Source organism: Neolamprologus multifasciatus, chromosome 17, assembly GCF_963576455.1.
Source record: "Neolamprologus multifasciatus chromosome 17, fNeoMul1.2, whole genome shotgun sequence".
Classification (NCBI taxonomy): domain Eukaryota; kingdom Metazoa; phylum Chordata; class Actinopteri; order Cichliformes; family Cichlidae; genus Neolamprologus; species Neolamprologus multifasciatus.
This window is the reverse complement of record NC_140455.1, coordinates 36,543,367-36,559,316: the sequence shown is the minus strand read 5'-3', so window position 1 is coordinate 36,559,316 and position 15,950 is coordinate 36,543,367. Positions and strand designations below refer to the sequence as shown.

The 15,950-nt window shown below is 40.9% G+C and overlaps 1 protein-coding gene across 2 annotated transcripts in view; it reads left to right on the top strand.

Annotated features, from left to right (window-relative positions):
- rerg (RAS-like, estrogen-regulated, growth inhibitor) overlaps positions 1 to 15,039 on the top strand; it is a 60,352-nt gene extending 45,313 nt beyond the window's left edge. For both annotated transcript variants that reach the window (XM_085138589.1, XM_085138590.1), the window contains exons 4-5: positions 8,533 to 8,606; positions 11,339 to 15,039. In XM_085138589.1, the coding sequence (XP_084994715.1) occupies positions 8,533 to 8,606; positions 11,339 to 11,749 (485 nt within the window). In that variant the 3' untranslated portion in view covers positions 11,750 to 15,039. The remainder of the gene's footprint in view (positions 1 to 8,532; positions 8,607 to 11,338) is intronic.
- Positions 15,040 to 15,950: the final 911 nt, after the last annotated feature.

Sequence of the window (15,950 nt, the reverse complement as noted above, 5' to 3'; positions counted from 1 at the left end):
GGAAAAAAAAAGAAAAAAAAAAAAGAAAAAAAGAAAAAAAAAAGAAGAAAAAAAAAGAGAAAAAAAAGGAAAAAAAAAGAAAAAAAAAAAAAAGGAAAAAAAAAAGAAAAAAAAGGAAAAAAAAAAAGAAAAAAAAGAAGAAGAAAAAAAAACAAAAAACAATAATTGCTAAAATAAATTTAATTTGCAGTTCTAAATAAATTCAAACTGCATTTAGGACATTTTTTACTCACTTTATGTCTCTTCCACGATGTTATTTCTCTCTCCAACAGTGTAGGTTACAATTACATTAGCATGACCAATTATGCAAATTAGGCGATGACGTCATTTGGCGACTTCTAGCGACTTTTAGGACAGCCAATAGCGATTTTTCCTTATGAAGGAGTTGGCAACACTGGCCATAACTGCATTAATGCGGCTAACGCGTTGACTCCCTGCTATGAGATTTTTAACGAGATTAACGCAGACAGCACTAATATATACCAAATCTCCTCATCTAACAGGAAAAAGAGAAAATGGAAATATTAGGTGCAGGAGTTATATCATGGGCACTATCATGGCCAGCACAGAGCTAGCACTTTAATCTTCTGCACAAATGTTTATCTGTTGAAAACAGAATAAAAGCAATAATTGATTCATTAAAAATTCTGGGATAAAGTGCTGAAACTGCTACAACTCAGCGTAATGTAAAATTGTTGTTGGGGGGGTTTCTCTTATCAGTGCATTATATGCAGTAGAACTGGCCTTTTCATACTCTGGTCGAACCAGTTCTCTACATTGTAATTATGGGACACAAAGTGCCTCTATAATGTGCTTTTCATTTCCTGGCTGTGCTTGGCAGGTCAGCGCCTCTGGACTGTTCACATGGTGCTCCTTCAATAGCCTGCCTGTTCTTAGCAATGGTGCAGTACAGTGCAATCACCAACATAAAGCAGACCGCACTCAGGAGCATAATTAATCCATTTTCATATAATAACATAATGATCACAGTCATTATGTCCTCTATGTGACATCTCAACATATGCGAGACTGCTGAGATATGTTCAGGTGCTAGAGCAACAAAGAGGAAACACTTTAACTAAAGCGATATGATTCTGGATTTCTTTTACATTTAAGCATACGTGGCATTTAGGATCATACTCAGCTGCCACCCATCCACATCTTACTACTTTTTTACAGTATAATGTATTGCCACTGTGCCAGCTTCATATTACACGTCTGCTGTTTAAACTCCAAGTAGGAAATGTGGTAGAAATCAGGAAAAGAGCAATAACTGCTTCCTTGGTTACAACAAGAGGTTACGTCACAACCTCTTGAGGTCTGTAATGGAAATAACCGCTGGAGGGTGTCTGTGACCAATCAGACTGCCTGGATGAAATTACCCACAAAGTGCTCAAAACATCATTAAAACACTATTATAAGCAGATCGCACAGGTAGGGGGTTTGCATGCTGGAGAATTACTGCCACAATGTGGGCTGCACTCCATCTATCTCAGTATGCCTTCCAGTAGCTATTGCTCACCATTCATCTCCATTTATTATCTACCTATTTATCTGGATCAGGTTTACAAACAAGCTCAGATCTTATTCCCTGCAGTGAATTGTCCCTTTTCAGCCTAGATGTACGAAACAGCCCGAGCAGAGCTATCTTGTGCATCTTCAAAGGCAGATTTTATTTCAGGGGACAGTAGATTTACTGTGACTGCAAAAAAAATTCAGGCTTAGCGAAGACAAGTTTCTGCAGGATAGTGCATATAAACTGTGTATAAAGGATGTATGTTGCTGTTGTGACATCATACACTAGTTACTACTTTGTGAAGTAGTGGTTAAAAGCCTCAACTTGACAACTGTGGCTCTCCCATCGTGCATTTTTTAAGCCAGGTTTAAGGAATGACTGGTTGAATCGGGCTAAGAAACTGAGGACCATATATGGAGTTCACTTGTCTGTTACAATGTTGCACACCTTTCAGTCCACAATCAATGATAAATTCTAATGTTAAAAGAGGTTAGTGTTGTGCAAGCGGATTGCAAATAGCTTTCCAATCAAAGAGGTTTTTTCATTTCTTGTTTTCCCATTAACCCTTTAAAGCCGGTCAGAGCAGCACGCTCTGTTTTGTGTAACTATTTTTAAATCCCGGTAGCTCTGCAACCACGTGAGCTAGCACAATAATTTTTTTTGCATATGAAACCGGAGGAGTTGTACTTACATCTTATGCCATCAGCTTGTCCTCGGTCACAGTTTCCTTCCACATATAGCTTTGCAAAAACTGCATAAAAAGCACTTGCAGCAACAAAAACATAATATTCCAGAAACACGCTTTGCCTTCCTACGTTGGAATAGACGTCAGCGCGAACTTTTCCATGTCCGCCATTACCTGCCCGAAACCGGAAGTGACGTCATTTTGCAGCAACGTAGGGTTTTGTTTTGTTTTTTTTACCATCAGGGCCTCATGAGCCTATACTGGTGTTTTTAAAAGTTATCTTTGACTTTATGACTTTCTGTGTCGTTTCTGGGATGCTTAGGACTCATATTGCACTGCTGGAAATAGTTTATTTTGATGCATATGCTGCTTTTTTGCAAATTTGCATTATAATATTTATTTTCGTTTTTCCTGCAGTATATAAAAATTGGTGTATTTCAAAAATAAAACTATGAAGACACTCAAAATAAATTTCCTGTGGTGGGAAACTAGTTTGTGCAACTTTTTTGTATTTACAGTTTTGAGGGATAAGCCGCATAAATTTCTCTAACTAGAAATATTTTAAAAAAACAAAAACGATTTTCAATTTTTTTGTAGTTTATTACACTTTTTTGCAATTTATGTAATTACTATGCACTTAATGCAGACATATTATTAAAATCTGGGCTATAATGGTTGTATTGATGCATAGCAACTTGAAATGCTCCCAAAAATGGCTCCACAGCATGTAAACATATAATATAAGCTCTGGCGGACTTGGTTCTATGGTAGGTCTTAAAGGGTTAACACATTAAATTCATATTCTCAGAATCATGTAAATATACGAACATGTGGGCATCTCCAGATATAATCAGTGCTTGAATGAAGAATGAGTGTGCTTGTGTACCTGCACACACACACGCGCGCACACACACACACACACACACTCAAGTTTACACTTGAGTGTTCTTGCTGTTGTTGTGTTCATGTTGGATATAATGTGATGTGACAGGGGAAGCATACATCTGACTGTGAAACTGCACACTCATTGGCTAAAAGACTAAACTAAGGTCCAAAAGGGCTAATTTTATAAATTAATACTTTTTCAGCTCTTAACTTAACCCATCGTCTGTGTCAGCATGCTTGTAGTGGGAAATAAACTTTCTGATTGCACAGAGTCTAACTAAGAAAGAAAGCACTTTTTGCATTCGCTGCATTTTTTAGCTTTTACATATAAAATACATATACAAGCCTGCACATCCAAAGAAAGAAAATGTGTGGCAAGAATTTAATCTCTTTTTTTTTTTTTTTGCCCTATTTCATCTGTAGTTAAGGAACCAATCATTGAAGAGAATTAAAAGATGCAAAAACATGGGCAAAAAAAACAAACAAAAAAAGTGCAGATCTCTGTATGTTTAAATTCTCGGCTGGTAGCAACAGAGACTGCGAGTTTGCAGAAACATTACATGGCTCTTATTCCCAGCAGCACTATGGGAACCAACAACACTTCAGACTGCACATGGCCACAATATTGCAAAAGTTATTTCTGTCTCTGCACACCGTCTAGTTACAGATTCTAATCTCCTTTGGCTCACAGAAATTAATTGTGTGCTACCGCGACTGTGGTTTGGCATCACAACAGCAGCTCTGCTTTATATTGTATCACACGGCTTTTTCGCTTGCTCATGCTCTGCACCACTTCCTCTGGTTTGTTGGAGCAATTCATGGAAGCGCACACTGACAGAGTTCATCAACAAACTGGATGGTTTTCAGTGTCGACACTGAGACTTTATTTCCGTGCCTGATCCCAAAACAGCGTAAAGCAGCTGTTTGCACTGTCATTCTTGTTTCTTCCCAAGACCCTTACAAAGGATGGTGAGCCTGCTTGAATCATACCACCAGCACTGCCTCCTGCCAGTGCTTTTATCGACAGATACACTGGGGTGTGGACGTGGACAGACTGGGAGCTGGCTCCTGAAATAGGCTGTCCCACGAGGCACAGCGTGACTCTGGTTCTCCTTAAGGATGCTCCTTGTGAATGCAGCCAAACAGCTGCGTCAGTTGCTTCCACCTCTGGCTCCCTGTGACATTTCATTTACGTCACACAACACAATTTATCCCCCCCGGAGAGGTGAGCGCACCTGGCACACAGCAGAGGGGGCCTTGCAGGACCTGTCATTTTAAACTCTCGTGAGATAGAATCTGAACATCAGTCTGACAGGTCCTCTCCATCGTTTGTTGGCTTGGGTTTTTAAAGTAATAAGACCTAATCTTTTTTTAGTCATAGAATAAAAAATTTGAAATACAGCATTTAATTCTAAAGTGATACTTCAGAACTTATCTTCAAAGATTTTCTTTTAATACTATGAAAGTTCTTTTCATTGGTATCAAATGTGTAGTGCTTTAGGTTCATAGGAAACGGTCTTATGTAGTTAAAACCAAAACATAAATAAATCAAACACCTTAACATTTTCAATGGGCCCCTTTTGGTGTGTTTTTGACAAACTTCCAGTGCAGTTGTGTAGATCACTCCCTGGAAATCGCACTTCTGACACTGACACATTGCCAAATTCTAAAACTGGACTTCCAGGGTATGTTGGCTGGTGAGTGAAGGGTGTGTTTCTTACTTTTTTAAATGCATTGTATACTTGGACACAGTGGCAATAGAAGCAGTAGATTTCTGCTTTAATAGTCTGAATTCACAGTGTAAAACTACGCTCCTGGTTGTGATCCTGACCTGTCATGGTCCATAAAGACCTTGGAAATTAAAGCCGGCACCGAGCTCCAGGAATAATCTAAAAATAACTGCCCTGCTGAAAGCAGTCCAGGGATGCACACGAAGATGATCTTGAATGAGAGACTGGACAGATTGTTTTATGTTTATGGGACGATTCCCAGAACTTTTACAACTATCATGCCAGAAGAATCAGTAAATATATAAACAGAAGCACAATCTGACTTTGTAGTGTTACAAACTGTTACAATGTTTAGCTTGTTTGAAGTTCATTCCTTCCAGTGTGGGCGCAGCTTTCGTTCCTGTGTGTCATGGAGCAACAAACAAAATAACATTTCAAATTATGTCTAAAGATGAGCTGCACAGTCTTTGTGACTGGCACATGGAGTACTTGCTCATTTTAGACATGGGGACAAATGAGTCAGGAATCCTGGACCTCTGTGTACATGATAGCAGAGGTAAGAGATTTCTTGTGAAATCACTGTGAGAGTGGTCCTGCACAATCAGAATGCTAGAAGAAAGCATCGGTTTAAGCCCTGTCATGGAAAATGTCATGCGATGGAAAATCCCGGCAGTTTGCCTTCACAAAGAAGGTTTCAGGGAGCCTCGATCCTGCCTGCGAGGTGTTTACAGATGGGATTTTATGACAGCGAAGGGGGGCGGGCAGATAACCTGCTCTCTGACTGAGGTTAAATGAAAGGTCACAGTCACGGCTCACACCTGTGCCGACAATACAGAGCTCTCATCCTGTTTTTCAAATCGCCGAGAGGCGAAGCTCAGACTGTTTTCAGGTCATTGCAAGAGTCAAACTTCACCCTGTAACCAGGAGGGTCTGACAGCATGCTGGGAAAAACCTGAAGAGAAAGAGTGTCCTCTCTTCAAGCTACTAAGTATCTGTCTGAACCAGGCAAAAAGCAGTTGTTTTGACCTAAAAATGATGCGCTCCCATCTCAGGCATGAAAATGTTTAATACATGGTTCCTCAAAAACAAATGTGGTGCCAATGACAACTAGCTTATGTCTATAAAGGGACGCTGTATTGCTAGCATTGTCGATTGCTAGCTGTAAACCCAAATGCCTTTGCTCTGACTGTCAAACAGGGGGGATTGCACTGCCTGCCTGGCTTTTACCATCAGCAAACAGAGGGTCAAAGTGTAAAGAGGTTTATGACCTCAAAGGACTAGAACTAGAAAATGACCCCATGGTAACTAATAAACAACCCACTGTTGGAAATAACCAGGTCCAGAACAATGATGTCAGGCTTGGATTAGCAGATGAGCTACAGTTGGAGTCATTTGAGAGTTTTTAAGAGTGGAAATTCTGTTTAATTCAATTTTATTTATATAGCACAACAACAGCAGTCGCCACGAGGTGCTTTACTTTCTTTATTTTTTAACAAAAAACATTAAGCTTAACCCTCTCTGGCTCCTTAATCGCCAGAAAGGCTAATATGTATTTAGATGTAAATGCGTTAATAACGTCTGTTTAAACACTTTTCCATAACTATTTTCATGTTACCTTGAAATAAAACATCTCCCTCTGCTGTTGCTGCAGCTTACTGCAACTTCTACACGTGTATACAAAATGTGCACGGAGTACCGGTGTCTGTTACATGCAACTTTGCACCTTAACCAGATGCTTTTGGTAGCCATCAACAAGCTTCACGTCATTAAAGATGCATGCATTCCACCCTGGGGAAAAACAGTCCCAAAAAAGCATTAAAAGCCTAAAATTCCCATGACAGTCCTCATGCACATGAAGAGTGTATATTAACATCTGATCATATATTCATATCTATATATATATATCTATATATATATATATATATATATCTATATCTATATCTATCTATATCTATATCTATATCTATATCTATATCTATATATATATATATCTCTATATCTATATATATATATCTATATCTATATATCTATCTATCTATCTCAGGCATCACAATTTGTGATGCCCACACTTCTAAAACATTTGCAGTGAAGTCTAAGGAGCTTGAAAAGAAAAGCGTCTGGACTTCTTTAAGTTGCTTGAAGACATTTCAACTCTCATCTGAGAAGCTTCTTCAGTTCTACAGTCAAATGGAAAGTCGCAGATTTAAGCCCTGTGGGAGTGTCCCCCCCACAAGAGGGTCATGCACCCCCTATTGATCCTCTACCTAATCACACGAGCCAAGGTGTGAACACAGGTGTGGGTCACAATATGAAGCCTAGCTCCACCCTATCATGTGATTTCCTGAGGTCAGATGGCCCAGGATGTAAGTGGGCGTTAAGGTGTCTGGGAAAGGCTCTCAAAACTGGATTATAGATGGCAGACAGTTGGTGTCGTAAGCCCCGCCTCTGTTCAAAGATGGTCGCTCACAGTAGACATAGGCTGTATCCCAATTCAGGGTCTGCAGCCTCAACGATCCTCAAGGGCCACGTACTTAAAGACCGCTAAGGCCGGAAGTGCGAGGCTTGTGAAATGGGACGGTCTAGCCTCCGTCGCGCTGCCCAGGTTGCCTAGCAACCATGATACTAACAGCTGGAAACGTTTCATACAGCTTTGTTTGACAGAAATGAAGGAGAAAATCTTTTGTTCATTTGTTTGTTTGTTTCTACATGAGCTTTGATCATTCTCTGATTAAGCTCAGCTATTGAACGGCGTATATTTTAAAGTAAAGGCTTTAAAACCAAGTTAGTACAAACGTCACTAATGTCACATAACTTTGCCGACATGTGGCCAACAGTAATGTTTTAATGTTCTTCGTTATTAAACATTTGCTTACTTAAAGTTTACTCTTCGGGCGTCCCTCATCCACCGTTTTTTTTTTCGTTAAAATCAGCCACACGGACCGCCGCACTATGCATTCTGTGATATGTTGGGCCACGAAGTCTACACCGCAACGTCCTTAAAATTCAGGGAAATGAAGGACGCATTTGAGGGCCGCATTTCGAGCAGCCTTTGAATTGGGACAGCCTTTGTCGTGTCGCTGTGACGTAATCGGCCTTAAAATGCGGCCTTTAAGGCTGCAGACCCTGAATTGGGATACAGCCACAGATGGCGTCTTTCACTCCTCTTTCAAACCATCTGTCCAAAATGGGAACATTTTGGCTGAGAACCTTCACAGACATTTGCAGTACATGTTTGTTTTTGTCACATTATGTTTTTATGACTAGCATGAGAGTTTGGAGCCGTCACTTTGAAAGACACCTGCTGTGTTTGTGGCTACAGTGATGCAGTAAACTGCGTCAGTCCTGCAAGTTTCGTGAAACTTCTCACCAGCAGCCCTGTCACCAACATGTTTTAGATAAAATTACAGCTTAGATAAGATGCAGGGTTTTAGTGTGAGTAAGCTTCTTGCAAACAGCAATCATCACTTTTATGTGTCATCATCTGAATATTCAACAGAATAGTAGGTGGAATTATAATCACCAGTGAAAAGAGTATTGCAAACACATTGAAAATCTGCCCGCCCTCACAGTGATACTGATTTGTTAACTCACAAAGACGACATAACGACGAGTTCCACTCCCATGTTAGGAAGTGTCACAGTTTCCCAGTGATGACTCACTTTAGTTCTTTTTTTGAATGCTGCATAAAACATTTCCTCACATTTTTCGCCTTTCAGAATCAACATATCGTCATCAAGCCAATATCGACGATGAGGCTGTCACCATGGAGATTCTGGACACTGCAGGCCAGGTGAGACAATTTGTCAGGTAACTTTTTTCAGTAGTTTATCTCCTATGTTGCTGTTTTTGATTACTCTGGGTAGTCTCTGGGTGGTAGTGAGATCAAACATTTCATGGCATTTTCTAGATGTTTGCACAGTTGCAGAGGCCCAGAAACAAGTTGGCAACCTCTCGGCAACTTCTGGTCACAAGGGAAAACTACTCCGGAGTGGTTCTGGAGGTTGCTGGCTGTCGTAGGGTGAAACAGGTTGCCAACAGGGTGCTAAACCAGTTATTGCCTTGGTCGCTAGCAGCCACCTGTAGTTTGTTTGGAAGACACCAGCTCGTCTTGAAACACTCCCCAACTAAGTATGAACTGGAAACACAGAAGGTACACCTCCAAAGTAAAGGTTTTGCCTTATCGCTGAAACCAACAACTTTCAAAAGATGCAACTTTTACTTTGGAGAAGTGTTTGCAACTTCAAGAAACCAGTCATGGAGTACACATTTTCTCTGAATGTGACAGGTGTAGCAACTGATTTAGCAACTGATTTCAAAGACACTCAACAACCTCTGGAAATCACTTACCTACTGGTTGGACAGATGGTTGCCGGGAGTCTCCAACCAGTCTCTAGGCCAGGGGTGGGCAACTTCAGGCCTCGAGTGCCGGTGACCCATGATCCATCACAGCTGATTTAAAGGGCTAAATGACTCCTCAGCATTTCTTGAAGTTCTCCAGAGGCCTGGTAATGAACTAATCATTTGATTCAGGTGTGTTAACTCAGGGTGTGATCTAAAACCTGCAGGACACCGGCACTCGAGGCCTGGAGTTGCCTACGCTGTAGGCCTTTGAGACTGTGACAAAGCCTTTGTAACAAAACAAGCATTTATCCACTTTATGAATCATCCTCGGTCCTTCTGCCAACTAACTGTCTGTAAAAAATAAAAAAATAACAACAGTCTTTCTGCATCATTCATTTGTGCCAAAAGTAGCTTTACAGCCCACTGTCTATGTCGACTGAAAAAGTGTTTATCAAGCGTTTTTCAACTCTGAAATGTACTTTAATTAAAGATGAATGTGAACGTGACTGAAATAGAGGGAAATGACATCATTCAGTTAACTTGTCCTTTGATTATTCAGGTGTTTTATTCAGAGACATTCAACACTGCTTTGAAGAATTGTTTGGCTGGATGTGAGAGTGGATGGCACTTAAAGATGTTAATTTCCTGGAGTATAATTGAAGCATTGCCAGGTTCTGACCATGAGCGAGGGCTTGCGTAAGTCCTTGGGCTGAAGATAAATATGCTGCATTGCTGCGTAGGTGTTCTGCTGGCGGCTGATTTCTCCTGCGACACTTTAGCCAAGCCATCTCTCTCTTGCTCTCATTACAATGTAGTCTATTTTCAGCTGGCATTAGGATGAGGTCTGAATGTTTCCGGACACGACTTCAGTGAATGTCAGACCTCTCACGGCTATGATTGTATCAAAGCATTGTGCTAACTCTCGTGATTTGTGGAGGTGGAGTCTTAAGTTCAGAAGGCGGCCAGGTTCACAAACATCAAACTCTCATCTGTCCACTGGAGGAGGAATGCAGTGTTTAAGTCGTTTTCTGGCATCTGGTACAAGAAAATTATATAATTAAAAAAACTTCCTTCCAACAAAATCATTCCTTAATGTTTAAAATGGGTTAGAAATAACTTATTATTATTATTATTATTTATTTAGCATATTTGGATGCACATTACAGAAACATCTGTTGCTTGCACTCGGATAGATTTTCTGTTTTAAAAATGTTTTTTAAAAGACAAACAACCAAACAACGGAAGCAAATCTAAAATTCCAAATCCAGTAAATATGCCTTTTAAAATGAATATTCATCAAATATATCTAATGTTTTCAGCACCATACTGTATCAGATATATATTGTTTGTATATTATACACATGCAAAACATTTCTCTTTTCATTCAGGTTCATAATATTTTATTTTAAAAAATGTGGCCACTCTTCGATAAAACTTTCAGCTTCCTCTGTCGGTAACTGTGAGATCAGAGCCTTCGGGCCTCCATCCAGTCCAAGCAGGTCTTGTGTGATCAGTCATGGATGATTCTGCCGCCATGTGATCAAATTAAGAGCACATGCTTGAGTGTTTGCATTCCACAGATGGCTGCAGAATTCAATGTATTGCTTAAGAGGGGGTGGCAGAGTGCAAAGATAATGTTAGGAACTAAACATGATTCTTAGATCAGAAAGAACTACACGTCTTTTTATGTTTAAACACTAAAAGAGCTAAAAATGTAAATGCATATTAAAGAAGCGGACTGTTCTGGGCCTGTTTAAAAAATATTTGAGTCAAAACTATTAAATGAAAAGTTTTCTTGGTGGGAAAATTAGAGAGAAATTACATTATCAACATAAATCTACAAACAGGAAAATGCTAGTATGACTTTAACAGCTTCACTGGACCCAAAGGTAAAGGCAGCACATCTGAAATTCTCCAGCTGCTCCGTCTGTCTGAGATTTTCCTTGGTTGGTGTTTTATGATAATTTTACAGTAAAAAAAACAAAAAGCTACAGTTGTTTAGCTTAATTTAGGAACTGGAAACAGGAACTGCTAACATGGATTCGTTCGGCAAAGTCTCTACAGACGTAAAGCTTCACAAATAAAATAGATATAAATCAGCATTTTATTTAAAAACATGGGGAAAATCTGTAAAACTCTAAATGATCAGCTTCAGCACCATATGTCTTGTCTTCTTCTCAGGAGGACATCCAGCAGAGGGAGGGTCACATGCGTTGGGGTGACGGCTTTGTCCTTGTGTATGACATCACGGATCGGGGAAGCTTTGAGGAGGTGGGGCCGCTCCGAAGCCTCCTAGAGGAGGTGAAGAAACCGAAGAACGTTCCTCTGGTTCTGGTGGGCAACAAGTCTGACCTGGACCACGTCCGGCAAGTCGGCACAGAGGAAGGAGAGCGGCTGGCAGCCGAAATGGCGTGTGCCTTCTACGAATGCTCCGCCTGTGCCGACGAGGGCGGCGCTGTGGCCGAGGCTTTCCACGAGCTCTGCAGAGAGGTGAGACGCCGCAAAGCTGTTCAGGGAAAAGCCAGACGCCGCAGCTCCACCACTCATGTCAAACAGGCCATCAACAAGATGCTGACCAAGATCAGCAGCTAGGGACGAGCCGTGCTACCGCCTGATGACGGGAACAAAAATTGCTTTTCTCGCTGAAATGTTTTGGACCATCGGTGGACGATGACTGATTTAAGTGTGAAATGTGTTCTTCTGTTATTCTCTAATTGTTATTCGATGAAAAAAAAAAAAATCCAAGTGCACTGTCTGACTTGGCTTGGCAGCCATAAAAGATGATTTCTCATTAATAAAAAAGTGAAAGGCTTTTGGGTTGAGATGACAGACATTGATGAGTCATGTCGACTCGCTAACATCACAAAGGATCAGGAACATGGCAAGCTTCTTGATTTTTTTTCTTTTATTCTTTCATCAAACAAACTGACATATTAAACAAACCAGAGGGTATCCAGAAAATGACTCATGCACGCTCTCCTATTTAACATGCAGGGAATCCAAAACGTTGACATTGCACAGTAAGATTTAGAGTTTCCTGTTTCTGTCTCATGTGCAGGCTGTTGTACTATTCTGTCAGCAGCAGTCAAAGAACTTCAGGAGCAGAGGACTCCTTTTAGATAAACGCAGATCTACTGTGTTTCACTCATTTCGGTTCCAGACAGATCTACAAAGCTGTCCGTCTCTGTCTCGCAAGCAATCCTTACGATCAAGTCTACTATGTTCCTTTGACATTAGCTGTCAGGGTGTGTGTGTTTGTCTAGGACTCGTGAACTGAACATTTTTCCCCTCAAGGAACCCAAAGCACCGCAGGTTTGGAACATCTTAAAGCTAATATGCATTCAATATCTGTTGTTTCTCTAAATCAGGGGTGTCCAACTCCAGGCCTCGAGGGCCGGTATCCTGCAGGTTTTAGATCTCACTCTGGCTCAACACACCTGAATCAGATGATGAGTTCATTACCAGGCCTCTGGAGAACTTCAAGACATGTTGGTCGTGTCCAAATTCATGGGCTGCATCCTCCTTTGCGGTCTACGTGGGCCGGGTCCTCAGGAGGTCGGGTAGGCCGGAAGTAAACGGCTATGGAATTGGACGGTCTAGCCTTCTCGATCTACTCCCACCCTTAATTCAGAGTATTTCCGGTTGTCAGCGCCACGGCACGAAAATCGAAAATGGACCCGAAATCTTTCTCTGTTTTTTGTGTTCATTTTTAATTATCAACGAGCTAACCCACATTCTCGCCTGAAAATATGTTTAAAGTTTATTTTGTGGCCCAGAAAGATTAATAAGAGTAATTTTAAAACTTAGTAGCGGCCGACATTGTTGGAAACTGGAGCTTGGCTGGGCCGTGCTATGAATTCTGGGATATGGTGGGCCACGAAGGACACACCCGACCCATCCTTCAAATTCGGGGAAAAGGAGGACGCATTTGTCGGCTGCATTCGGAGGAGTCTACGAATTTGGACAGCCTTCGGCGCGTCGCTGTGACGTAATCGGTCTACAAATGCGGCCTCAGGAGGATGCAGCCCATGAATTTGGACACGACCGTTGAGGAGGTCATTTAGCCATTTAAGTCAGCTGTGTTGGATCAAGGACACATCTTAACGGCCCTCGAGGCCTGGAGTTGGACACCCCTGCTCTAAACAAAAGGAAGCAACATCACATACGTGGGATGTTCTTCACGGCGATAATGTTAATACTGTAAACTACAGCATGTTCGACAGAATATATAGCCTTAAGCACTGCTGTGTCTTAGGTGTGTACAGAACCGAGAGTCATCTATAATAGAATATACTGTAATTGTAGAAATGTGATATCTATGTGAACTTCTCTGATGAAACTAATCAGCTGTGCACTTACAATAAAAGACTGACATATCACACCAGTTTTTCCTGTTGGTCATAATTGATGCAAATGTCCTCGGTGGCTGCAGAAAATTCAACAGAAGCACTTAAACAGTTTCAAATAATCATCACTGATTGGTACAGATGCTTCCAAGCAGATCGTTAAAAGTCAGGATGCACAACATCAAATGTCACATTTCCATATTAGTCTCCAAACACAAAACGCTCCTTTTATTTGTTAAAATTATGAAATATTCAAATGATGAAAGCCTGTATCAGCTGCGATCAAAGGGGATGGAGACATTGCTGATAGCTGACATTTGTATAAGTTCAAATCTAATCGTTAACATAACCATGGATTTTCAAATTATAAGATGTGAATACGTCCAGTTCCAGTAGTTTTCCTTAGAAGAAACCTTAATGATGTAACTCAGACGCTCCACCACAGCTCTTACTTTGGTGTTGTACTGCAGACTCTGGGTAATGTCTCGAAAGATGTTGATTAAGTCTACTGGCTCACATGAACCACAGTGGCTTTGTGTCCAATAATGGTTACCTCAACTGCAATTTTTACACTTTAAAAAGAGTCAGTTTCTTCTCTTTGGTAAACCAGTTCTGGTTCACAGAACCAGATTCCAGCATCACTGCAACTGGGCAACAAAGCCTGACCCATTTAAACTCAGTGTCTCAGCTTGGATACTTCTATTAGCATGCTTTTAATGCACCATCCTCATATGTATTTCTTTGTGTAGTACATGAATTTACAGGCAAGCTCCTAGCTAACAGCTAGCTAGCTAGAACTAACATTATTGGCAGTTCTAGTTGGAGACAAAGTATCTGAATTTCAGGAGCAGGACCACGCCTCCAAACACACTCCTTCTGGTTCTTATCTATATATGTTCCCCCAGTTCTACAATCTGTTTGTTCTTGTTCACGTGCCCCACCCTCCCTACCCTTTTCAATTCTTTACTTCTGTTCAGTGCATGGGGATCTGTCAGGCCCCGGAGCCGCCACCAGTCCCCTTTCAGGCCTTCCCCAAACCGCAGCTCAATTCATGTCCAAGCCGTTCACCTTTATCTACTAAAATGCTGTCAAACCTAAAATAAGAACATGGGCCAAGTGGGTGAACTAGCTATATACTCCTTCAACAGGCTGTACATTGTTTGGCGTTCACTTCCACTGTGGTATGTAGCCAAGATGGCAGTCACTGAGTATAAGGTGTTGCATGGGTAACATTTTAACCTTTTCTGTTTTTTGCACACCATCTGATACTTGCAAATTATCCATAGTATTGCTTAATTTTGCCCACCACACATGCAATCTAAGCATCAGGTATAAAATTTGAGAATTGCTGCTTTTGCTGTAAACCTCTCACTTACCAGTCAAATAGCAGTTTTCATTCATTTCTTTTCAGGTTTGACATTTTGGATATAAAATATAATCTCTTTTTGTACTATTAGACATTTACTGTAATAACTTTAATTTATCTTATTAGACTTGGGTGGAACGTCGCCATGCATTAAATCTTGATTAGTGTGTTTGTGATCTTCATGTATAGATAGCCTGTTCTCACTCCCGAGGCGTAACATGGAAAGTTTTTTGTTTTTTTGTTTTTTTCTTGTTTGTTTGTTTGTTTGTTTTGTTTTTGCTTTGTTTGCCTTCTCTCACCCCAACCGGTCGCAGCAGATGGCCGCCCCTCCCTGAGCCTGGTTCTGCCGGAGGTTTCTTCCTGTTAAAAGGGAGTTTTTCCTTCCCACTGTCGCCAAAGTGCTTGCTCATAGGGGGTCATATGATTGTTGGGTTTTTCTCTGTATCTATGAAGCGCCTTGAGGCGACTTTTGTTGTGATTTGGCGCTATATAAATGAAATTGAATTGAATTGAATTGAATTTTATTATTTGCTTCGAGCCCTGTGTACAGGAGCTGTATGCTAAAAGATCTTTTGTTAAAAGGGTTGGCGTAATAAGCAAATGCTTCAGCCAATACCTTTTGATTAGCCTTGTCTCATGCTTTCTTGCTTTGTGGTAAATCTTTGTTCTGTCTTCACTGAGATATTTGAATGCTAATCAATAAAAAACATAAAAAACAAACAAACAAAAAACATGCCGACATTTTGTCACGTCCTGCGGCGTTCCTGAGGAACACGAAAGGAGACCTTCGGCGTTCTTATGGTACGCGGCGGGTTATGGCCGAAATCCAGTGCAATGACGCTCCCGCGGTAATAGACGTTCCAGCCCTGTATTCCAGCCCTAAACCTAACCTTATCCCTAGCCCTAACCATAACCTTTTTCCTGACCTTAACCATGACTTTAATTATGTTAAATAGCGTGTTTCTAAGCGATTTGAAGAAAAAGAGCGAACATGTGTAGATTGAGTCCATACGGTTCTCATATTTCCTCATTTTTCCGAGGTCGTCATTTAGGAACGTGGTGGGCAGCCGAAAACGTAATA